Source organism: Muntiacus reevesi, chromosome 22 (assembly GCF_963930625.1).
Source record: "Muntiacus reevesi chromosome 22, mMunRee1.1, whole genome shotgun sequence".
Lineage (NCBI taxonomy): Eukaryota > Metazoa > Chordata > Mammalia > Artiodactyla > Cervidae > Muntiacus > Muntiacus reevesi.
In genome coordinates this window covers 16,875,172-16,892,939 of record NC_089270.1, presented here as the reverse complement: position 1 = coordinate 16,892,939, position 17,768 = coordinate 16,875,172, and the positions used below count along the sequence as shown (strand labels likewise).

Here is a 17,768-nt window from a genome sequence, read left to right as displayed (position 1 = left end):
AAAAATTTGCCATCATACGAGGAGAGAAAGGCAGACGAAATTCAGAGCATCTAGAATGAATACATTACGAGACAGTCACCGTGAATATACTTCACCACGTTGACACTGAGACCGTGACGGGATATGGTCATAAGGACTTCTCCGGCACTCTTCCTCCAAGGCAGGTTATAGGGAGGGCACCAAGAGGTTATTGCACTGAATAAAAGCTGGAGGTCGTCTTTCTGAGCCAGCTCCTCGGCCGGAGAAACAAAACTGCAGAGTTTCACTAAGATCTAAAGAACAAAGAAAATGTGTACATAAATGAATGAATGATTGGAGGAAAGGCAGGGGCTAGAAAAGGACTAGATCTGATTATTCAAAACTCTGCAAGTTCAGGGTCAGTGTTGAGGGCTATCATTAAAGCCACAATGATGAGAGCTCTAAGTTAGGCAACATTAAAAAAAAAACACCTATAATTTACAAGTGTGTTATGGTAAGACAGTTAACCACCTCTACTTTTATCAGCTTTTTTTTTTTTTAAGTTACCTGTTTACCATCTTCACTTCACCATGGTGGTTTTTTTTTTTTTTAAAGGGGGTACTGTTTTGCCCTACCCTGAAATGGAATAAATCAACAGTAACTTTTAAGGTCAACATTCCAGTTTTAGAAGGTTAATTCTTAGTTTGCCATAGGTGAAATGTAATTTTCTTCTCTAAAAAGGACACTTTCAGGGAGACAAGAAAATAAAAACATGTCTTTAAAAGTAAAAGTATTTTCAATTTTTTCCAACTTCTATACAAGTAGAAGGGGACATTATAATAATACAGTCATCTTAATTCAGAATTATTAATTATGTCTAGTAGCCAAAAATCTTCTAAAGCATGACTCAACACTTCTTAAATTCTGGAATGAAAACTTAATCCTTACCTATGGTTTGCAAGCTACACATTGCACAACCATTTATGGCATTAAAGGCCTGCTACTTGGGGAATGAAGCTATGGTTTCTGCCCTCCAAAAACCTTTCTTCTTCTAATCTCAGTGTGGTGGCAGAAAAAGTTAACTTTCCTTCTCTGTGCTATATTTTTTCATCTAAATATTTTTAAAATATATAAAATAAAATAAAATGAGTATTTCACTATCTGGGGGAAACTATTCTATAGAAAAAGTATTTGAAGTATCATGTTTCGTCTAAGAAAGTTAGGTCTGCCTTTTCCTATTTCCTTCAGTGCAAAATTTTACTCAGATACAAGAATTTCTAATTCATAGCTGACAAATATCAGGGAAAAAAAGATTAAGAATTCAGTGAACAACAAAATATTTATAAAGTACAGGCATTCCCACCTCCCAACAAAAAAAATGCCTAGAGACATTGCTGAATACCAAATTTTTATTAATACATGTAATATGTGTACCTCTTCCCACATGTATTAAATGTAACAAAAAGGTATATGAAAATAAAGATAACTGCAGCAAAAAAATATATACATATATATACTCATAAGAGTCTATTGCTGATTATACTTTTCGCTGGTTTTCACATGCCCATATGTGATTAGAGGGACAGATGTCATTTCTCTAATTTGTGACATAAAAACAAACCTTGAAAATAAAATCTTTTTTTCCAAGTCAAATCCTTGTGCTCAAAAATAAGTTGGATTTAATTCCTTGCTGTTGACCCTTAAGATAACTAATTCTTAATCTTCCAAGTCAAAAGAATTCTTACAAATAATCTAGTATTAATAACCTTTTCATTTTTATGCAGGAGAAAACTGAAGAATCTACTCATTCCTCTTCAGTCCCTACACTAAGCACTTCTACTGGTAGGGATTCTGTTACAATGTCCAGCCAAGTGTGCCAGCGCAGTAATTGGCCACATCAATGCAAATACAAAAAAAAAAAAACCGCCTACATGAAGCACTACCAACTGCTAAGGTCCCAGGAAACCATCTGTCACAAAATATAAACACAGGGATTTTATCTATAATAAACACTGTGCATTCTGAAAACATTTAATAAGTTTGTGTCCATCGGGTTTTTCAGACAAAATGATGAAAACAATGTCTGGACTGTGATAAGGAATGAAAAAAGCTAAGCTGATGCACTGAAGGAACCCTGGACTAGATGGTGGGAGAGCAGGGTTCTGATCACTGCCGGGCACCAGGTGTGGAACAAGTGTAAATGAAGCCTTTCATTTAAATTCTCTATTGCATTCCACTTTGCCTTTAATATTCCTTTAACATCCAATGATTCCAATATACTAAAATGAATCCTTTTATGAATGAATTAATGAAAACATTCAGTTCAAAGTCAGCACCCACTGCTTTCAGATATAGAAAAAAATTAAGTTTTAGAAGAAATCTTTGCTACTTACTTACCAGCTTCCATTTATTGTCTAAGGTGTTACTTCTTCAGAGAGACTTTACTGAATCAGGGCTCTAGTCTGATCAGCAAAAACTAACCCACTCTCTTCATCAGCCATGTCTTAAAACAGCTTTAATTCCTATGTGGTTTACTCTTTTACTTCTTCCCATTGCCATTCTCTTCCATTCTAGTTGAGAGATTAGATAAACCTGAGTTCTAATCCCATTTCTGCCATTCCCTCACATTATTATTTTGGAGGAAAACAAGAGCTCTGAAGTCATTAGAAGGTCTTGCAAATGATCACAAGATAGAGATGTTAACTGCTAGCACGAAAGTATTTAATAAATCAAGTGTTCAATAAAAATTCACTGAATTAGTATTTTATTGATAATCCTATCTTTTCATTTCTAATCTGTCTTACTCTCCCTCTCCCCCATCTTCACTGCTGTGTGGGGGCTCAGTCGCACAGATGAGTCTGTCTCTCTGCCACCTCATGGAATATATACTACCAGGCTCCTCTCTCCGTTGGATTTTCCAGGCAAGAATAGTGGAGCAGGTAGCCATTTCCTTCTCCAGGGGATCTCACCTACCCAGAGATTGAACCCTTGTCTCTTGCAATTGGCAGCAGTATTCATCACAGCTGAGTCACTTGGGAAATCTAGTGGTAAAAGACCCCACTTGCCAAAGCAGAAGACATAAGAGATGTGAGTTGGATCCCTGGGTTGGGAAGATTCCCTTGAGGAGGGCATGGCAACCCACTCCAGTATTCCTGCCTGGAAAATTCCATGGACGAGGAGTCTGGCAGACCACCGTCCATGGGGCTGCAAAGAGTTGAACACATTGAAGCAACTTAGCACACACAGACTTCAGCAAAGCCGAGTCATTCCTGGAGCAACCACCCCAGTGACACAGGTGCCGGCATCACCTGTCCCTGGCTCTGCTGCTCCTGATGCAGATCCAGCGTCCTCTCTGTTCTCTCCTCCTCCTCTCATTGATGATGAAAGTGGTGGAGGCAACAGCAGAAATCAAACTTATTTATCAGAAAAATAAATTTTTGCATTTCAGGTCTGCTATGTCTAAAGTAGAGAAGCACAGCTTTAGGTGTTATTTCATTGACTCTTCCCCCAAATCCTTTAGCCAGGTATTATTTTCATTTTAGAGATGACAAACTGGCATCTTATTTCATAAAATGGGACTCAAATAGGTGTAAGTCTTCTAAATTGAGGCATAAAAACACATTAACAATTTAACCCTCTTAATCATTTTTAAGTACAGGATGTTAACTACATGCACACTTTTATGCAAAACATCTGTAGGACATTTTCCTCCCGCAGAACTGAACCTCTGGATCCCCTGGAAAACAATTCTCTTTTCTCTCACCTCCCAGCCCCAGGCAACCAACAATCTACTTTTAAAAGTCTGATCTCTTAACAAATAAATAAAATCATGCAGTATTTATCTTTCTATGTCAAACATATATTTTTAAATACCATATTTCCTATGGATAGATTATATTGTAAATGTTTATAGTTTTGAAAATTTTCTGCCAAGAATGGATATCAAATGATGACAATATTTCCAGACTAGCCAACAACAGTTCACTTACTCTGCTAATGCAATTATTAAAAGAAGAGTGACCACAGGGGGAAAGAAGGTTCACAGACAGGGAGCGGAAGAGGTGGCAGTAGCCACTAAAACAAACTGTCTTATTCTAAGTTAAATACTTACTGGCTAAGGACTTCCTATATTTAGACAGCAACAAGACAGAATTTCTTGACACGAGAAGAAATATTACCCAAAACTTAATAGCACTGTTAATAAAAGTGTTCCTTGCTTTGTTCATTTTAGAGATGTTTTTACTTTATGAAAGGTAATCTTAATGACAGAATCTGTTCAGAGTAACAAACCTGTGAATCTCTCACCCAAATATTCCTCAAAAGAAACGGGCAGACTCAGTTAATATGCCAGTTAGATAAAAGAAAGTCAATTCATAATAAATAGCAAGAAGCACTACAGAAAATGGGACAGGCAGAACACCTACTTAAGGAGCGCCCCTGTTACGCCCAAAAGAGGGTGGGCTACGTGACCAGACACAGCCCCTTCCATACCTGTACAAACACTTTCTGGAGTAGTCCCCGCCGCTCCGCTAGAGGTAGCTCATTCTGTGCACCTCCAACTGCCTCAGGCACATGTGGAAGGTCAAAAAACAGATATAAACATTTAACCAGGGTGGAAGGCACTGACATCGTTGTCATGCAGTCCACGGTTTTCTGGAAAACAAATGGATAAATAAAGTGAGTAGACAGACAGACACAACTGTACTATGAAAGTGAAAGACGCTCAGTCGTGTCTGACTCTTTGCAACCCCGTGGACTGTAGCCCGCCAGGCTCCTCTGTCCACGAAATTCTCCGGGCCAGAATCCTGGAGTGGGTTGCCATTCCTTTCTCCAGGGGATCTTCCCCACCCAGGGATCGAAACCTGTTGTACCGCATTGCAGGCGGATTCTTTACCATCTGAGCCACCAGGGAAGCCAATAACTGTACTTGTTGCACCTAAATAAGCTCACAAATTTTAAGCCAGAAAATTATACTTCAAAACAACTTTTCAAAGGCTTGAAAAAAAATTTAAAAGACTCCATGAATGACAAATACTCATTTCCTATCTGGACAAATTTGCTTTAATCAAATACTGAGAACTTTGTCATCTACTAAGGTATCTATTAAGTTGACTATTAAGAGGCAGCATGTTCCAGGGAACATAAGCTCTAAGATTTAGAAGAAAGGAACTTAACCATAAACTTGAGCAAGCTAATTTTTGTTAGGCCTCATCTTTATCTCCTATAAAATCTATATAATGGTATATATCACTTAGGGTTACTATGAGGTTTATGTAATGAATGCAAAGATACATTAATGTACTAAACTATGTATTAGTTCCCTTACTATTACTTTTATTTTATTCTCACTGCAGATTCTTAGGTTGGAAGGGCACTTGAAGGATATAGCCATCACTGACACAGAATTGTACATTATTTTCAAAGATTGCTAGAGGAAGAAATTTTAGACCTTATGGTGAACATTTCAGTATTGTTAAGAAGTATGGGGGGAAAAAAGAGGCATGCTATAAAAATTATCAAAATCTTTCCATGGTACAATTTGGAGTAAGATTTCCCATGTTGGAGATCAACAGGCTAGCATCATGTGTTTATTAGTCTATTAACTTTTTTATTAAACATTCCCTGAACGGATAGCATATGCCAGTCAGTGTTTTGGGAACTTGGTGTGAAATGATGAAGGAATCCTGCCTTTCACAAGGCTGTATTCTACCAGCAGAAACAAGTTCATCAATAACTATGATGTACTCTCTTGAGTGTAACAATGGTAGTACATCCAGGCTAATAAAATAAGGGAATAATCAACACTGCCAAGAGTGGCATGAAGGATAGGAATTAAAACCAGAAGGGAAAGGTCACCTGGAAGATACACAGAAGGTAAGGCCATTTGTACAATATGTTTCAGGAACCAGAGTCCAAAACTGCTGACTCCTGAAAAACCACAATAATGTCTAGTCTTTAATGTGTGTTTATTATATAACAGGCTTAAGGCTAAGCAGTTTAAATACATGCTCTCATCTGTTTTTCAAGTCAACCTTACAAGATAGATTTTATTACTGTATGAGCCTTCATTCACAAGGAAGGCTCATTACTTACACGTCCTGTCCTGGGTTAGGGAGCTCGTTAAGTGGTCCCCAAGTGGGTATATGCGCAATGCTCTCTGCAGGTGGTCTCCCATTCGAATTTTACTTTTATTTTGTGGGCACTGGAAACCTAGTGAAGTGTTCCAAATGAAGGAGTAATAGAACCAGATTTCAGAAAATCAGTTGCTGGTAGTACAGACTATAGATTAAAGAGCAGGGAAGTGAGAGTACTTCGGAAACTAGTACAGAAAACCCCACAAGATAGATGGGGCCTGAGTTACCGCAGTAGCCAGGTGAGGGGAGGAGCGTGCCTAAGGAACAATCCTGCCCACCATCTGGCCCCTTTCTACATATCCACCATCACTTCCCTCCTCCAACGCTTGGAAGTCCTCTCCTGATCTCACCTACCTTTTATTATTTCTAGACACCCCATGTCTCCATCTGACTCTCAGTTGAAACGTCTGTTCATACCTGAAACTTAAGTCCTCATCTTTCCTCCTACCTTCACCTGCAAAATTTACACCTCCCACATTTCCCTTTTCATACTACCACATACAGCCCATTGCTGCGTTTCATGGTATGAGCTTCATCCACTTCACCTGCCATCTACCTGTTGACTCAGGACCATGTTTTAGTCATCTCTGTAACTCACTGCTGCTAACAGAAAACAGCATGCAAACCAAAATGTCAGCTCAAAATGTAACGCTGAATTTTCTTTCAAAATGTCTCTTTTGCCAGTTAGATTATTACCGGCTGTCCCTTTGTATCAATCAAAATGACATCACTATTCATCTTATGACAAGACAGATTGAAAGTACAACTGGATATCCAAACTGGTAACTGGCAACACCTGTAAATTTTTCTTAAGTGATTCTTTTCTCCTGATTCTTTTCTTATGCTTATAAATTGGTCTATCCGTGTGTGCACATGTAAGTTAATACACATTTATTGACTTTCTACCATGTTCTAGGTGTTATGGTAGAACGCAGTCCATGCTCACAATTAAGGAAGGAAAACGGAACATCTACAGAAAATATGAATAAAGCTTACATATATTCCAATTAAACACTATCATTTTACATGTTATGCTTAGCCCAACCACATTTTGGTACAGTAATGTAGAGTCATACACAGCTATCATCAATAGCAAGCAGAATTGGTATTTTGATAGCCATCTGATATGGCCACAGATACATGAAAACATTGGTCTACTTCAGGACCATATGAAAGGTTACTTAGTACTCAGGGTGAATAAACATCTCCACATGTGCAGGACTGAGGGGTTTCCTGGGATAGGGGCCTTCTATGCTAAACTAAAACTCAGATAGCCTCAGGTAAATCAGGACAAATTGAGTCTTATTCCATCTCTGCTTTAAAAAACACATAACACAATATTATAAAATCAACTATACTCCAATATAAAACAAACAAAAAACAAAACAAAAATCCAGCAAACAAAGAGGGAAACAGGGTATTCCAAAAGAAAAACATTCAACTGGGCTAGTAATTATTCTAGTGGGCTAGTAATTATTCCGGGATAGTAATTGGAATCAGGACATCACTACTAAGAAAGGTGCACTGTTTCTCCCGCGGCCTATCATGGTAGTCTGATCAACGTCACACTTACTTTTGTGATCCACGAGGTATTTGAAAGCCCACTGTAATTTAGACAAAAGTCGTTCTCAAGATTGGTATTAATTTTGATAGATAATTCTACTCCAGATTTTAGATGGTTGAATAAACTTCCTTCATCTCCAAAACATCACAGGTCACAGATCAGATATTCGAACAGCACATAAATGACTACGTGCCACATGTATCATGACAAATGCTTAAAGCTGATTTAAAGGGGAAAAAAGCAATCTCCAGAATAAATCAAGTCGGACGGTAATACATATTATCCTGAAAATAGCTAAGTGACCTTGGATGAATTTCAGATGACTCTTCTGAGGCAAAGTTTCCCTAACACAGGTTACAGAAACTCTGGGCTGGGCCTGGGGAGCCAGACATCCTGGGCTCCTTCCGTCCAGCTGCAAGGAGTTCATCTCTTTGCCCAGTGTGCTACACAAACGGGGCCACACACTCTAATGACAAAGACAGAAAACACTGTTCTAAGTTAAGCATTTCCTCATGTGTAAAATGGAAATGGTAACTTCCTTACAGAGATCTTGTGAGAAGCACAGAAAAATGTGCAAGGGGGAGGAGGAGAATACAATGATTATCATAAAATCTTACTTGGATATGATGATAAATTTAATTTGAAAAAATTCCAAGAGGATAAAGAGAGATGCTTCAAACATGAAAAGCAAGATCTCACCTGACCAGAGGATGCTAACAAATTAATTGTTGTCAGAAGCATCCAACCTCTACTGGCTTCTTCACTCTGATTGATTTCCAAGAACTGGACTATGGCCCGACTTGCAGCCTCTATAAAACCAAAGGAAAATCATTAGGTGGAGATAAATCACATGTAAAATATGTTAAAGAAAGTAATGTTTTATTGGTATATGCAAATATTATCATATTAGTACAGAAAAATAAAAGTCAATTGATACACTTTAAGAAAAAGTATGTCACAAATTAGTCAAAAAAAGTCATGGAAGAAGGTAAATTTGAGTTAAATTTGCCTGGAAAACAAGTACATGTCTGTCTGGAAAATAGAGGAAGGGAGAGAAGCAGAGATTAGGCATACTGCTTTAAAACCAAAGTGTGGCCAGAGGAATGATCAAGATAAAGAACTGTAATAACACAGGGTTCATTCACATTCTAGAAGAGCATATGCTGAGAATATTGTCTAATATCAACAGTAGTGACAGAAAGTGCCTATTTATGAAGGAAGGTAAGCTACGGGGCTGTCTGTACTTGACTCTCTGGGCAAGAGGGAGCTAATGTAGTTTCTTGAACAAAGTAGATGACGAAGGGATTATTTTAAAATGATTAATCTAGAGTAATGTGTATGACAAACTAGAAAGGCAAAGAGAGTGATGGGTAAAACAAATTAAGAGGCTGGCTCAGTGAGAAGCACAAGGGGTGACCTGAGCAGCTGACATTAGGAAGCTAGAAACAATGAGGAAGTCATTCATAGAACTGTAGTGTTGGAAAAATCAGTGAAAGTCAATTTAGCTGATTATATTTTTAAGGATAAGGGAAAATGGATAAACCCGAAACCATGCATTTAATTTTATCAGTATAAAGTTCATCAATTTTCATACTGATATACAAGATGAATTAAAGTAAAAAAATAAGTCCAATCTCTTCACTCTAAGCCAACATGCTAAGTTACCAATGTATACTTCAGTTCAGTTCAGTTCAGTTGCTCAGTCATGTCCGGCTCTTTGCAACCACATGAATTGCAGCACACCAGGCCTCCCTGTTCATCACCAACTCCCGGAGTTTACTCAAACCCATGTCCATCGAGTCGGTGATGCCAACCAACCATCTCATCCTCTGTCATCCCCTTTTCCACCTGCCCCAAATCCCTCCCAGCATCAGGTCTTTTGCAATGAGTCAACTCTTCGCATGAGGTGGCCAAAGTACTGGAGTTTCAGCATCAGCATCAGTCTACTTCACACATGTTATAAAGATGCAGGATGCAGAATAAACAGAATTTAGATTAGGACTTCCCTGGTGGCTCAGGTGGTAAAGCATCTGCCTACAATGCAGGAGACCCTGGGTTGGGAAGATCCCCTGCAGAAGGAAATGGCAACCCACTCCAGTATTCTTGCCAGGTAAATCCCATGGATGGAGGAGCCTGGTAGGCTACAGTCCATGGGGTCGCAAAGAGTCGGACACGACTGAGCGACTTCACTCACTTCAGATTACTTTAGAAGTACTGCTTTCTTCCATTTAAGACAATAAAGATAAAAGAGTTTTATTCAATAACTGAATAATATGAGACTTATGTATAATACTGTGCTCAGCATATTTCATCTTTATATACTCCCATTTGAAAGAACATTTTAAAGGGTAAATTTTTTTAGCTACTTATTTGTACTGACTCTTAATTGTATAAGAAGGACTGTTTTAAGTACTTGTAGATTTAATTCATTTCATCTTTACAAAAACCCAGTAAGTTACTTTCTATTCTTATACATCTTGGTGGAGGGTGGTTGTTTAGTCGCCGTCATGTCCAACTCTTGCTACCCCATGGACTGGGAACCTACCAGGCTCCTCTGGCAATGGGATTCTCCAGGCAAGAGTACGGGAGTGGGTAGCCATTCCCTTCTCCGGGGGATCTTCCCGACCTAGGGATCAAACCCATGTCTCCTGCATTGCAGGAAGATTCTTTACTGGCTGAGCTACCTCTTATTGCAACATAAATTGAGAAATGGAGAGGATAAGTAATTTGTCTAGTCAGGGACAGAACTTATATTCAAATCCAGGCTGTCTAGCTTGTAAAAGATAAAGACAGTGATAGAAAATTTTTATTAGAAAAGAGAAGTCAACTGAAGCCTGGCTTACTTCTGATATTCAGTATCTCATAAGTGTTGAAGTTATTGTATTCACACTCACTGATTTATAGTCTCTTGCTCCCCTCTAGAAAAAAAAAAACCATGGGAGTCGACCCTTGGTTGCCTTGTTCAGAGCCTGATCCCCTGTATGGAGCGCATTATTGGCACTAAGTACGAGCTCAATAAACACCTGTTAAAAGTGAATAAAAAACCCAGGGAGATCAAAGAAGGACACATGGAATTCAACTTCTCATGAACACTAGGAGGTTTGGATAATTTGACTATAAAGGGGGAGTAATACCAAAAAAGCAGCATTCTAAGTTGATTAAATAGAGAAAGAAGAAAACAAAAGAATACCACTAAGGAATCATTTTAGCAACCATGATTTAAAGTAAAAGTCACTCAGTGGTGTTCAACTCTTTGCAACCCCATGGACAGTCCATGGAAATCTCCAGGCCAGAATGCTGGAGTGGGTAGCCTTTCCCTTCTCCAGGGGATCTTCCCACCCCAGGGATCAAACCCAGGTCTCCTGCACTGCAGGCGGATTCTTTACCAACTGAGCCACAAGGGAAGCCCAAGAATATTGGAGTGGGTAGCCTATTCTTTCTCCAGTGGATCTTCCTGACTCAGGAATCGAACTGGGGTCTCCTGCATTAAAGGTGGATTCTTTACCAACTGAGCTATCAGGGTTTAAGGTCATTGGTAAAAACTAACCGGCAAATTTGTCCTGCAAGTCTACAATGGACCCAGGCATTTGCTATTACATGTAACAGGAGGAGCCTTTCCTTGATAGCAATTAAATGCTCATGTAAGGAAGATAGCTCCTTCCCAGTTGGCTAAAATTCTCAATCAAAAGCTGACATGCTAGGCTTTCATTTCCTAGCTTCTTCAAAACTAGACAACTTTGGTTTCAAATTGTGGAATTCTATTTCATAACTCAATATCTTAAAAAAAATACTTGCAGTGTTCAAATTGGTTATTTCCCAGTTAAACCATATAAGAGATTTCTAGTTCATTAAAAAGAAAAACACTGATTAGCAAATCAACTTGTTACCACTACCTATGTCTTTCACAGAGAGAAAAAAGATTTTGAAGAATTAAACCTACATTAAAAGAGGAAGTTATCTTCCTGGTACAGAATCTAGAAACCTACAGATAAGACACATTTTGAGTGACTCTGGATTCCATCCATATTATTTAACACTATTAACAATAAAAGAAGATTGGACAAATGTATCTTCACTGCTCTTCAGTAAGCTGCCAATTACCAACAATGAATACCAATGCTTACTTTGAGAAGCAAAATACCAAAAATGTTTCTTGGTTTGAAACAGTTCCAAATATCTGATTAATGGCATTTATAAGTGTGTGTGGTTTCCTTCATTTTCATTGACAATGAACATTAAGATACTCCTCAAGATATAAAAAGACAATGTATTTACAAAAATGTTGTTATTAAAGATTATAACAGCTCAGTAGATTGCTGAACTGACTGAATGAGATACTAACTAGGAAAATAAACCTTGAAAAGGATTAAGGCAGTATAATTACTAACGGCATCCATTTAACAATTTTACCACTTTAATAATAACTGCTCTTTTTGAGAAAAAGGTGGTGAAGGCGGGTGACATCAGCAATAGCGTATAATGGAGTTATCTGGTTTTGAATTATAGGAGTGTACAAAAAGGTCTGGGGCTTCCTAGGTGACTCAATGGTAAAAGGTTCACCTGCCAATGCAGGAAACACTGCACATGTGGGTTCAACCCCTGGGCTGGGAAGATCCCGTGGAGTAGGAAATGGCAACCCACTCCAGTGCTTTTGCCTGGAGAATTCCATGGACAGAGGAGCCTGGCCGGCTACAGTCCATGGGGCTACAAAGAGCTGGACACAACTGAACAGCAACTGAGAAGAAGAGGTCTCGACAGTAGTTGTGGCTGAGTGAGAGAGAGAGACAGGAAACTCTCATTGACAAATAAGTTATCTTTACATAACAAATGTATTCAGAAGAACTAATTTACTCTCACCTATTAATTTCAGTTATTTGTTGTTTAGTCACTAAGTCATGTCCGACTCTTTGAGACCCCATGAACTGCAGAATTTCAGTATATTGCTATTCAAAACAACTTAATGGGATCTCCCAGTTTTTATTTTAAATGAATCAAGAAGTTCACTGTAAAAGTATGGAATATTTAGTGTTCTCTTTAAAATAACTATGTAGACTAGAAAGTAATTTTAAATTAAACCTCTGTAAACCACAGAATTTCTTAAAATTCTGAAAGAAAAACACTTCTAGTCAAAGAAATATTTGTTACAAACTAGGAGGCTTCCCTGTAGCTCAGATGGTAAAGAATCTGCCTGCAATGCAGGAGTACTGGGTTCGATTGCCAGGTAGGGAAGATCCCCTGGAAAGGGAATGGCAACCCACTCCAGTACTCTTGTCTGGAGAATCCCATGGACAGAGGAGCCTGGCAGGCTAGAGTCCATGGGGTCACAGAGTTGGACATGACTGAGTGACTAACACTACTACTACTATTATGAACTATGAATTCCTCTAATTCTTAACAAATGCAAATTAAAATGCTGACTTAAGATTATAAGAGTTAATGAAATGAACATGAGCCCATCTTGAGAGTTGCCAATCATTTGATTTAAGCTTTAGCTTTCATGCTGCATTTCAATGCATACAGTTAGGCTAAAAATTACAGAAATGGAGTTAATCAAGCTCATTATTAGGTTAAGTAAGAAAAGAATGCAGACAGTTTTCAAGGAAATGTAAGTTCCCAGTCTACACTGACAGAATACAAGTAAACTCAATCAGACAGCGTTCAGAACAACCAGAACACAAAATGTGTTAGTAATAAGTGTAATACAGTCATTGTTCCTTGGCAAAGTCCATTTAAACCATAGTTATTTTTAAACTTCTGCTTCAGGATGATAATCTGAGGCACGTCAGTAGTACTATCACACTTCTCTCATTAATACTGTAACCAAGCCCTAAACACCCCTTCCCACCATCCCCTAGTCTGAAAACACAAAACAAAACAAAAACAAAAGAACCCACTTTCACGTTAGTGAGAAAACAGTATTCGAACTCGTAGCTTCCATGCATCTTTCCATTTGATAATACGTAACCACATCTTGGGAATGAAATTACCTGAAGGTGTTGTGGCTTTGAAATCCTGGGAGGAGAGCGGGGCACACTGTTTCTCTGTTTAAAAAAAAAGTCTAGGTTGTCTACTTTGGGATTCACTTAATTATACTAATCCTGGCGCAAGATGCTGGACACGGTGCCAACTGAGGTCAGCACCCCTGGCTTCTCTGTCACCGAGCTGCTGCCCAGTGGGGACAGCGCCACTGGGTGTGACAGTGGTACCCAGCACGCAGCGAAGTCCTTAATATTAAGCCGAAGATACTATTTTTACACAGGTGGGAATTTTCTGTTCCAGTGATGTAAATCGATCATGTGACATTGAGCACCTTAAGAATTAAGCAGCTGCATAGGCTGAACTTAACAAATAACTAGAAGAGACAGAGAAAAGTCTTAAGCCATGCTCTGTACATAATATGGCCACAAAAGTATATATTTTCTCAAATTAGATGAGTTACTACATATTTTTAACAAAACCACAGGCAGGCAATAACTAAGTCAAAATTAAGAGATAGAGAGAAGAGGACTAATGTACTGCAAATCAGCCCATGTACTCATTCAGCATGTTGATCTACCTAAAACTTTCCACTTTTACTAACTTCTGATGGATAGGTCTAAACAACAGAATTGCTGATAAGCATGGTTCCTCCTGATATATCTATAATGCATGTAGGAAGTGATTTGGTAAAAAGACTTGATATGTGAAAGGTGATTAGGTAACAAACAAAATAAGTATTTCACACCAAGTTCAGAGGAGTCCTGGAAAAACAAACTTGCTCTGATGCACAAAAAATAGACCCCATCTTCAAAAGAAGAACAGAGGGTTCATTCTACCTGCCTTTTTTGGACAAAAATTACGTGCATGTATATCTTAACAAAATTACTTTCAATGATAACTTCCTATAAAAGGTTATGTGAGGTATTGAAAGCAGCTGAACTCACAGAGGGAAAGTCGAATGGTGTTGCCAAAGGCTGCGACAAGGAAGCGAAGTTGCTGATAAATGTGTATGAAGCTACAGCTACTGAAGATGAACAAGTTCTTGAGACCTGCTGTTCAACACTGCATTTACAATTAACTGTATTGTACATGGAAAATTTTTTGAAGAGGGCACATGTCATGTTTTTACCAATAAAAATCAACTGATCAATCAATCAATCAGAGAACCAGAACAGGATATGCAAGAAGAAAATGATTCAGGATGCACCTAGCACCTCAAAATCTAGAATTTCTTTCCTAGGAAAAGATCCAAAAAATCTCCATGAAAGTACTTTTGATAACAACATTGATCAAACTTCCAATGTTCAAGACTGAAAATGAAAGAAAAGATGGAAATATTTCAATAGCAAGAGTTCTTACTGCAAGGCTAACTTAGGGGGTACTTCAAAACTGTGCTTTTCTCACGTAAGCTGGCTTTTCTAACACCCCTCCAATTTTCAAAGCATGATGGGGAGGTGGGGGGGAGCAGAGAAATCCTATGGCAAAGTCAGTAAAAAATTTATTGAGCACCTAGATCATGACATCTGGTCCCATCACTTCATGGCAAATAGATGGGGAAACAATGGAAACAGCGATAGACTTTATTTTCTTGGGCTCCAAAATCACTGCAGATGGTGACTGTAGCCATGAAATTAAAAGACACTTGCTCCCTGGAAGAAAAACTATGACAAACCTAGACAGCATATTAAAAAGCAGAGACATTACTTCGCCAACAAAGGTCCATCTAGTCAAAGCTATGTTTTTTCCAGTAGTCATGTAGGGGTGTGAGAGTTGGACTATAAAGAAAGCTGAACACTGAAGAAGTGATGCTTTTGAACTGTGGTGTTGGTGAAGACTCTTGAGAGGCCCTTGGACTGCAAGGAGATCAAACCTAAAGGAAATCAATCCTGAATAGTCATTGGAGGGGCTGAAGCTGAAGCTGAAGCTCCAATACTCTAGCCACCTGATGCAAAGAGTTGACTCATTAGAAAAGACCCTGTTGCTGGGAAAGATTGAAGGCAGGAGGAGAAGGGAACGACAGAGGACAAGATGGCTGGATGGCATCACTGACTCAATGAACATGAGTTTGAGCAGGATCCGGGAGATGGTGATGCACAGGGAGGCCTGGTGTGCTGTAGTCCCTGGTGTCGCAGTCGGACACGACTGACCGACTGAACAACAAGTCTATGACGTGTATTCTTTTAAGTGATAAAGGTGTGAACACAAAAGACAATAAAGCTAAATAACTAAATAAACAAGATATTTTCAGATGATGATGGAAGCTCTAAAGGAAGCATTTAAGATGGCTAAATAACTACTAACTGGTATGGAGAGAGAGGACAAAAGATCAATTGAGATAGGGTGATTTGAAAAGGTTTCTCTTCTGGAGGTAAAACTTACAAAACTGCACTGAATCTCACTGATTCTGAATTAATTTCAAAATTAATTTTCAAAGTTAATTTTTGAAATTAATTTGTAATTAATTTCAAGAGTTTAAAACTAAAAATGACATGGAATTACACAATATGAAAAAATATACCTTAAAATACCTACAAACAAGATGTCACCAGTGGAGGAAGTGGACAAAGGAAGGGAAAAAGGGGCTCTATGTACTATTTTGCAACTCCTGGTGAGTCCCAAAGTATTTCAAAATAGAAGGTTTAAAAAAAAAAAAGGTTGTGTAATTACTACTGTAATTAACAATGAGACATCTTCTCATCCATTTAAGATACTTTCCATTATTTCTAAAAAATAGCCCTACAGATATAAAATAGTAAAGAGATTTAGGAATAACAAATCTCCAATGCATAAAAATGTTTTTCTAAAAAAAAAAAAAAAAAATGTTTTTCTACAAACATGCAAATTAAATATTCATAAAGGCAGCAACAGACAAGAGTATAAATAAGCTTTGGAATTTTGTTTTTTAACCTAAAAATATCACACCAGAAAGAAATTGCAATGACTGGAGTCAACATGTGACTAAGAAATGTCCCTTCACACTACCTATTTAAAATAGTTAAAAAGGCATAAGACACACAAATCTTATATTTTAGACAGACTTTTCACTTCCATAGGAGCAATTGAAATCAATAAAGATTAAAAAAGTATGCAACCCCATTTTGGGTGGAAGGTTACTTTAACCTATTTTAATCACCTCTCACTAGACTTGCTTCAAAGAGTACAAACATAATTAAAACTGCCTCATTTTAAAAGCCATGCATCAATTCATATAATGTACTGTTTCTGATTAATAAGAGATTTTGGTTCTCAATCTAAAAGCACTTTAATGGCTGTTGCTCCAAAGACTCCATGATGGGCCCCCTGTTAAGACGAAAGGATGAGTACATGCACTGATCTCTTTTCCATCCTGAAACCTAGCTGCTATAAACTGAATTGTGTCCCCTCAGAATTCATATTTGAAGCCTTAACCCCCTCATGTGATGGAATTTGGAGATGGAACATTTGGGAGGTAACTGGGTTCAGTCTTTGGGAGGGTGGGGCCCTCATGGTGGAATTAATGCCCTTATAAGAAGAGACATCAGAGAACTCTCTCTCTTCTGTAGGTGAAGCCACATGGGGAAAGAAGCCATCTGCAAGCCAGCAGGAGAGATCTCACCAGAAACCAATCATGCTGGCACCATGATCCCAAACTTTCAGCCTCTAAAAAATTCCTGTTGTTTAAGCTACTGGTCTATGTTATTTTGTTACAGCAGCCCAAGCAAACTAATACACCCACTGAAATCGTTGTTTAAAAGGACTTTGTAAAAAGTATAAATCCATAAGAACTAAAAAAAACAAAAACAGGAAAGGTGAAAACAACAACATTTTGGATACTAACACCCACTGAAATCATTGTTTAAAAGGACTTTGCAAAAAGTATAAACTCATAAGAACTAAAACAAAACAAAACAAAAACAAAAACAGGAAAGGTGAAAACAACAACATTTTGGATACTAAAACAGCAGAGAATTTAGCGGTAAGTGATTTAGCAGACTCTCGAATCTAAAAGCAATAGCAAGGAAAATCCAAAAGCAACTAACTACAACAGAACTTTCCAGAGGCTAAAGAACGAGTGGCACTAAACACCTTTAGAAGCAGAAATGAACGTGGGACAGAAGGACTGGTGACGTAGCAGTATGTGTAAGAGCAGCCAG

At 38.2% G+C, this 17,768-nt stretch overlaps 1 protein-coding gene across 4 annotated transcripts in view; it reads right to left on the bottom strand.

Moving 5' to 3' along the window:
* The window catches only part of WDFY3 (WD repeat and FYVE domain containing 3), a 270,313-nt gene that overhangs the window by 150,263 nt on the left and 102,282 nt on the right, over positions 1-17,768 (bottom strand). For all 4 annotated transcript variants that reach the window (XM_065914495.1, XM_065914492.1, XM_065914493.1 and 1 more), the window contains exons 5-7: positions 8,356-8,465; positions 4,450-4,611; positions 80-272 (exon numbers count right to left, since the gene is read on the bottom strand). In XM_065914495.1, coding sequence (XP_065770567.1) covers positions 80-272; positions 4,450-4,611; positions 8,356-8,465 — 465 coding nt within the window. The remainder of the gene's footprint in view (positions 1-79; positions 273-4,449; positions 4,612-8,355; positions 8,466-17,768) is intronic.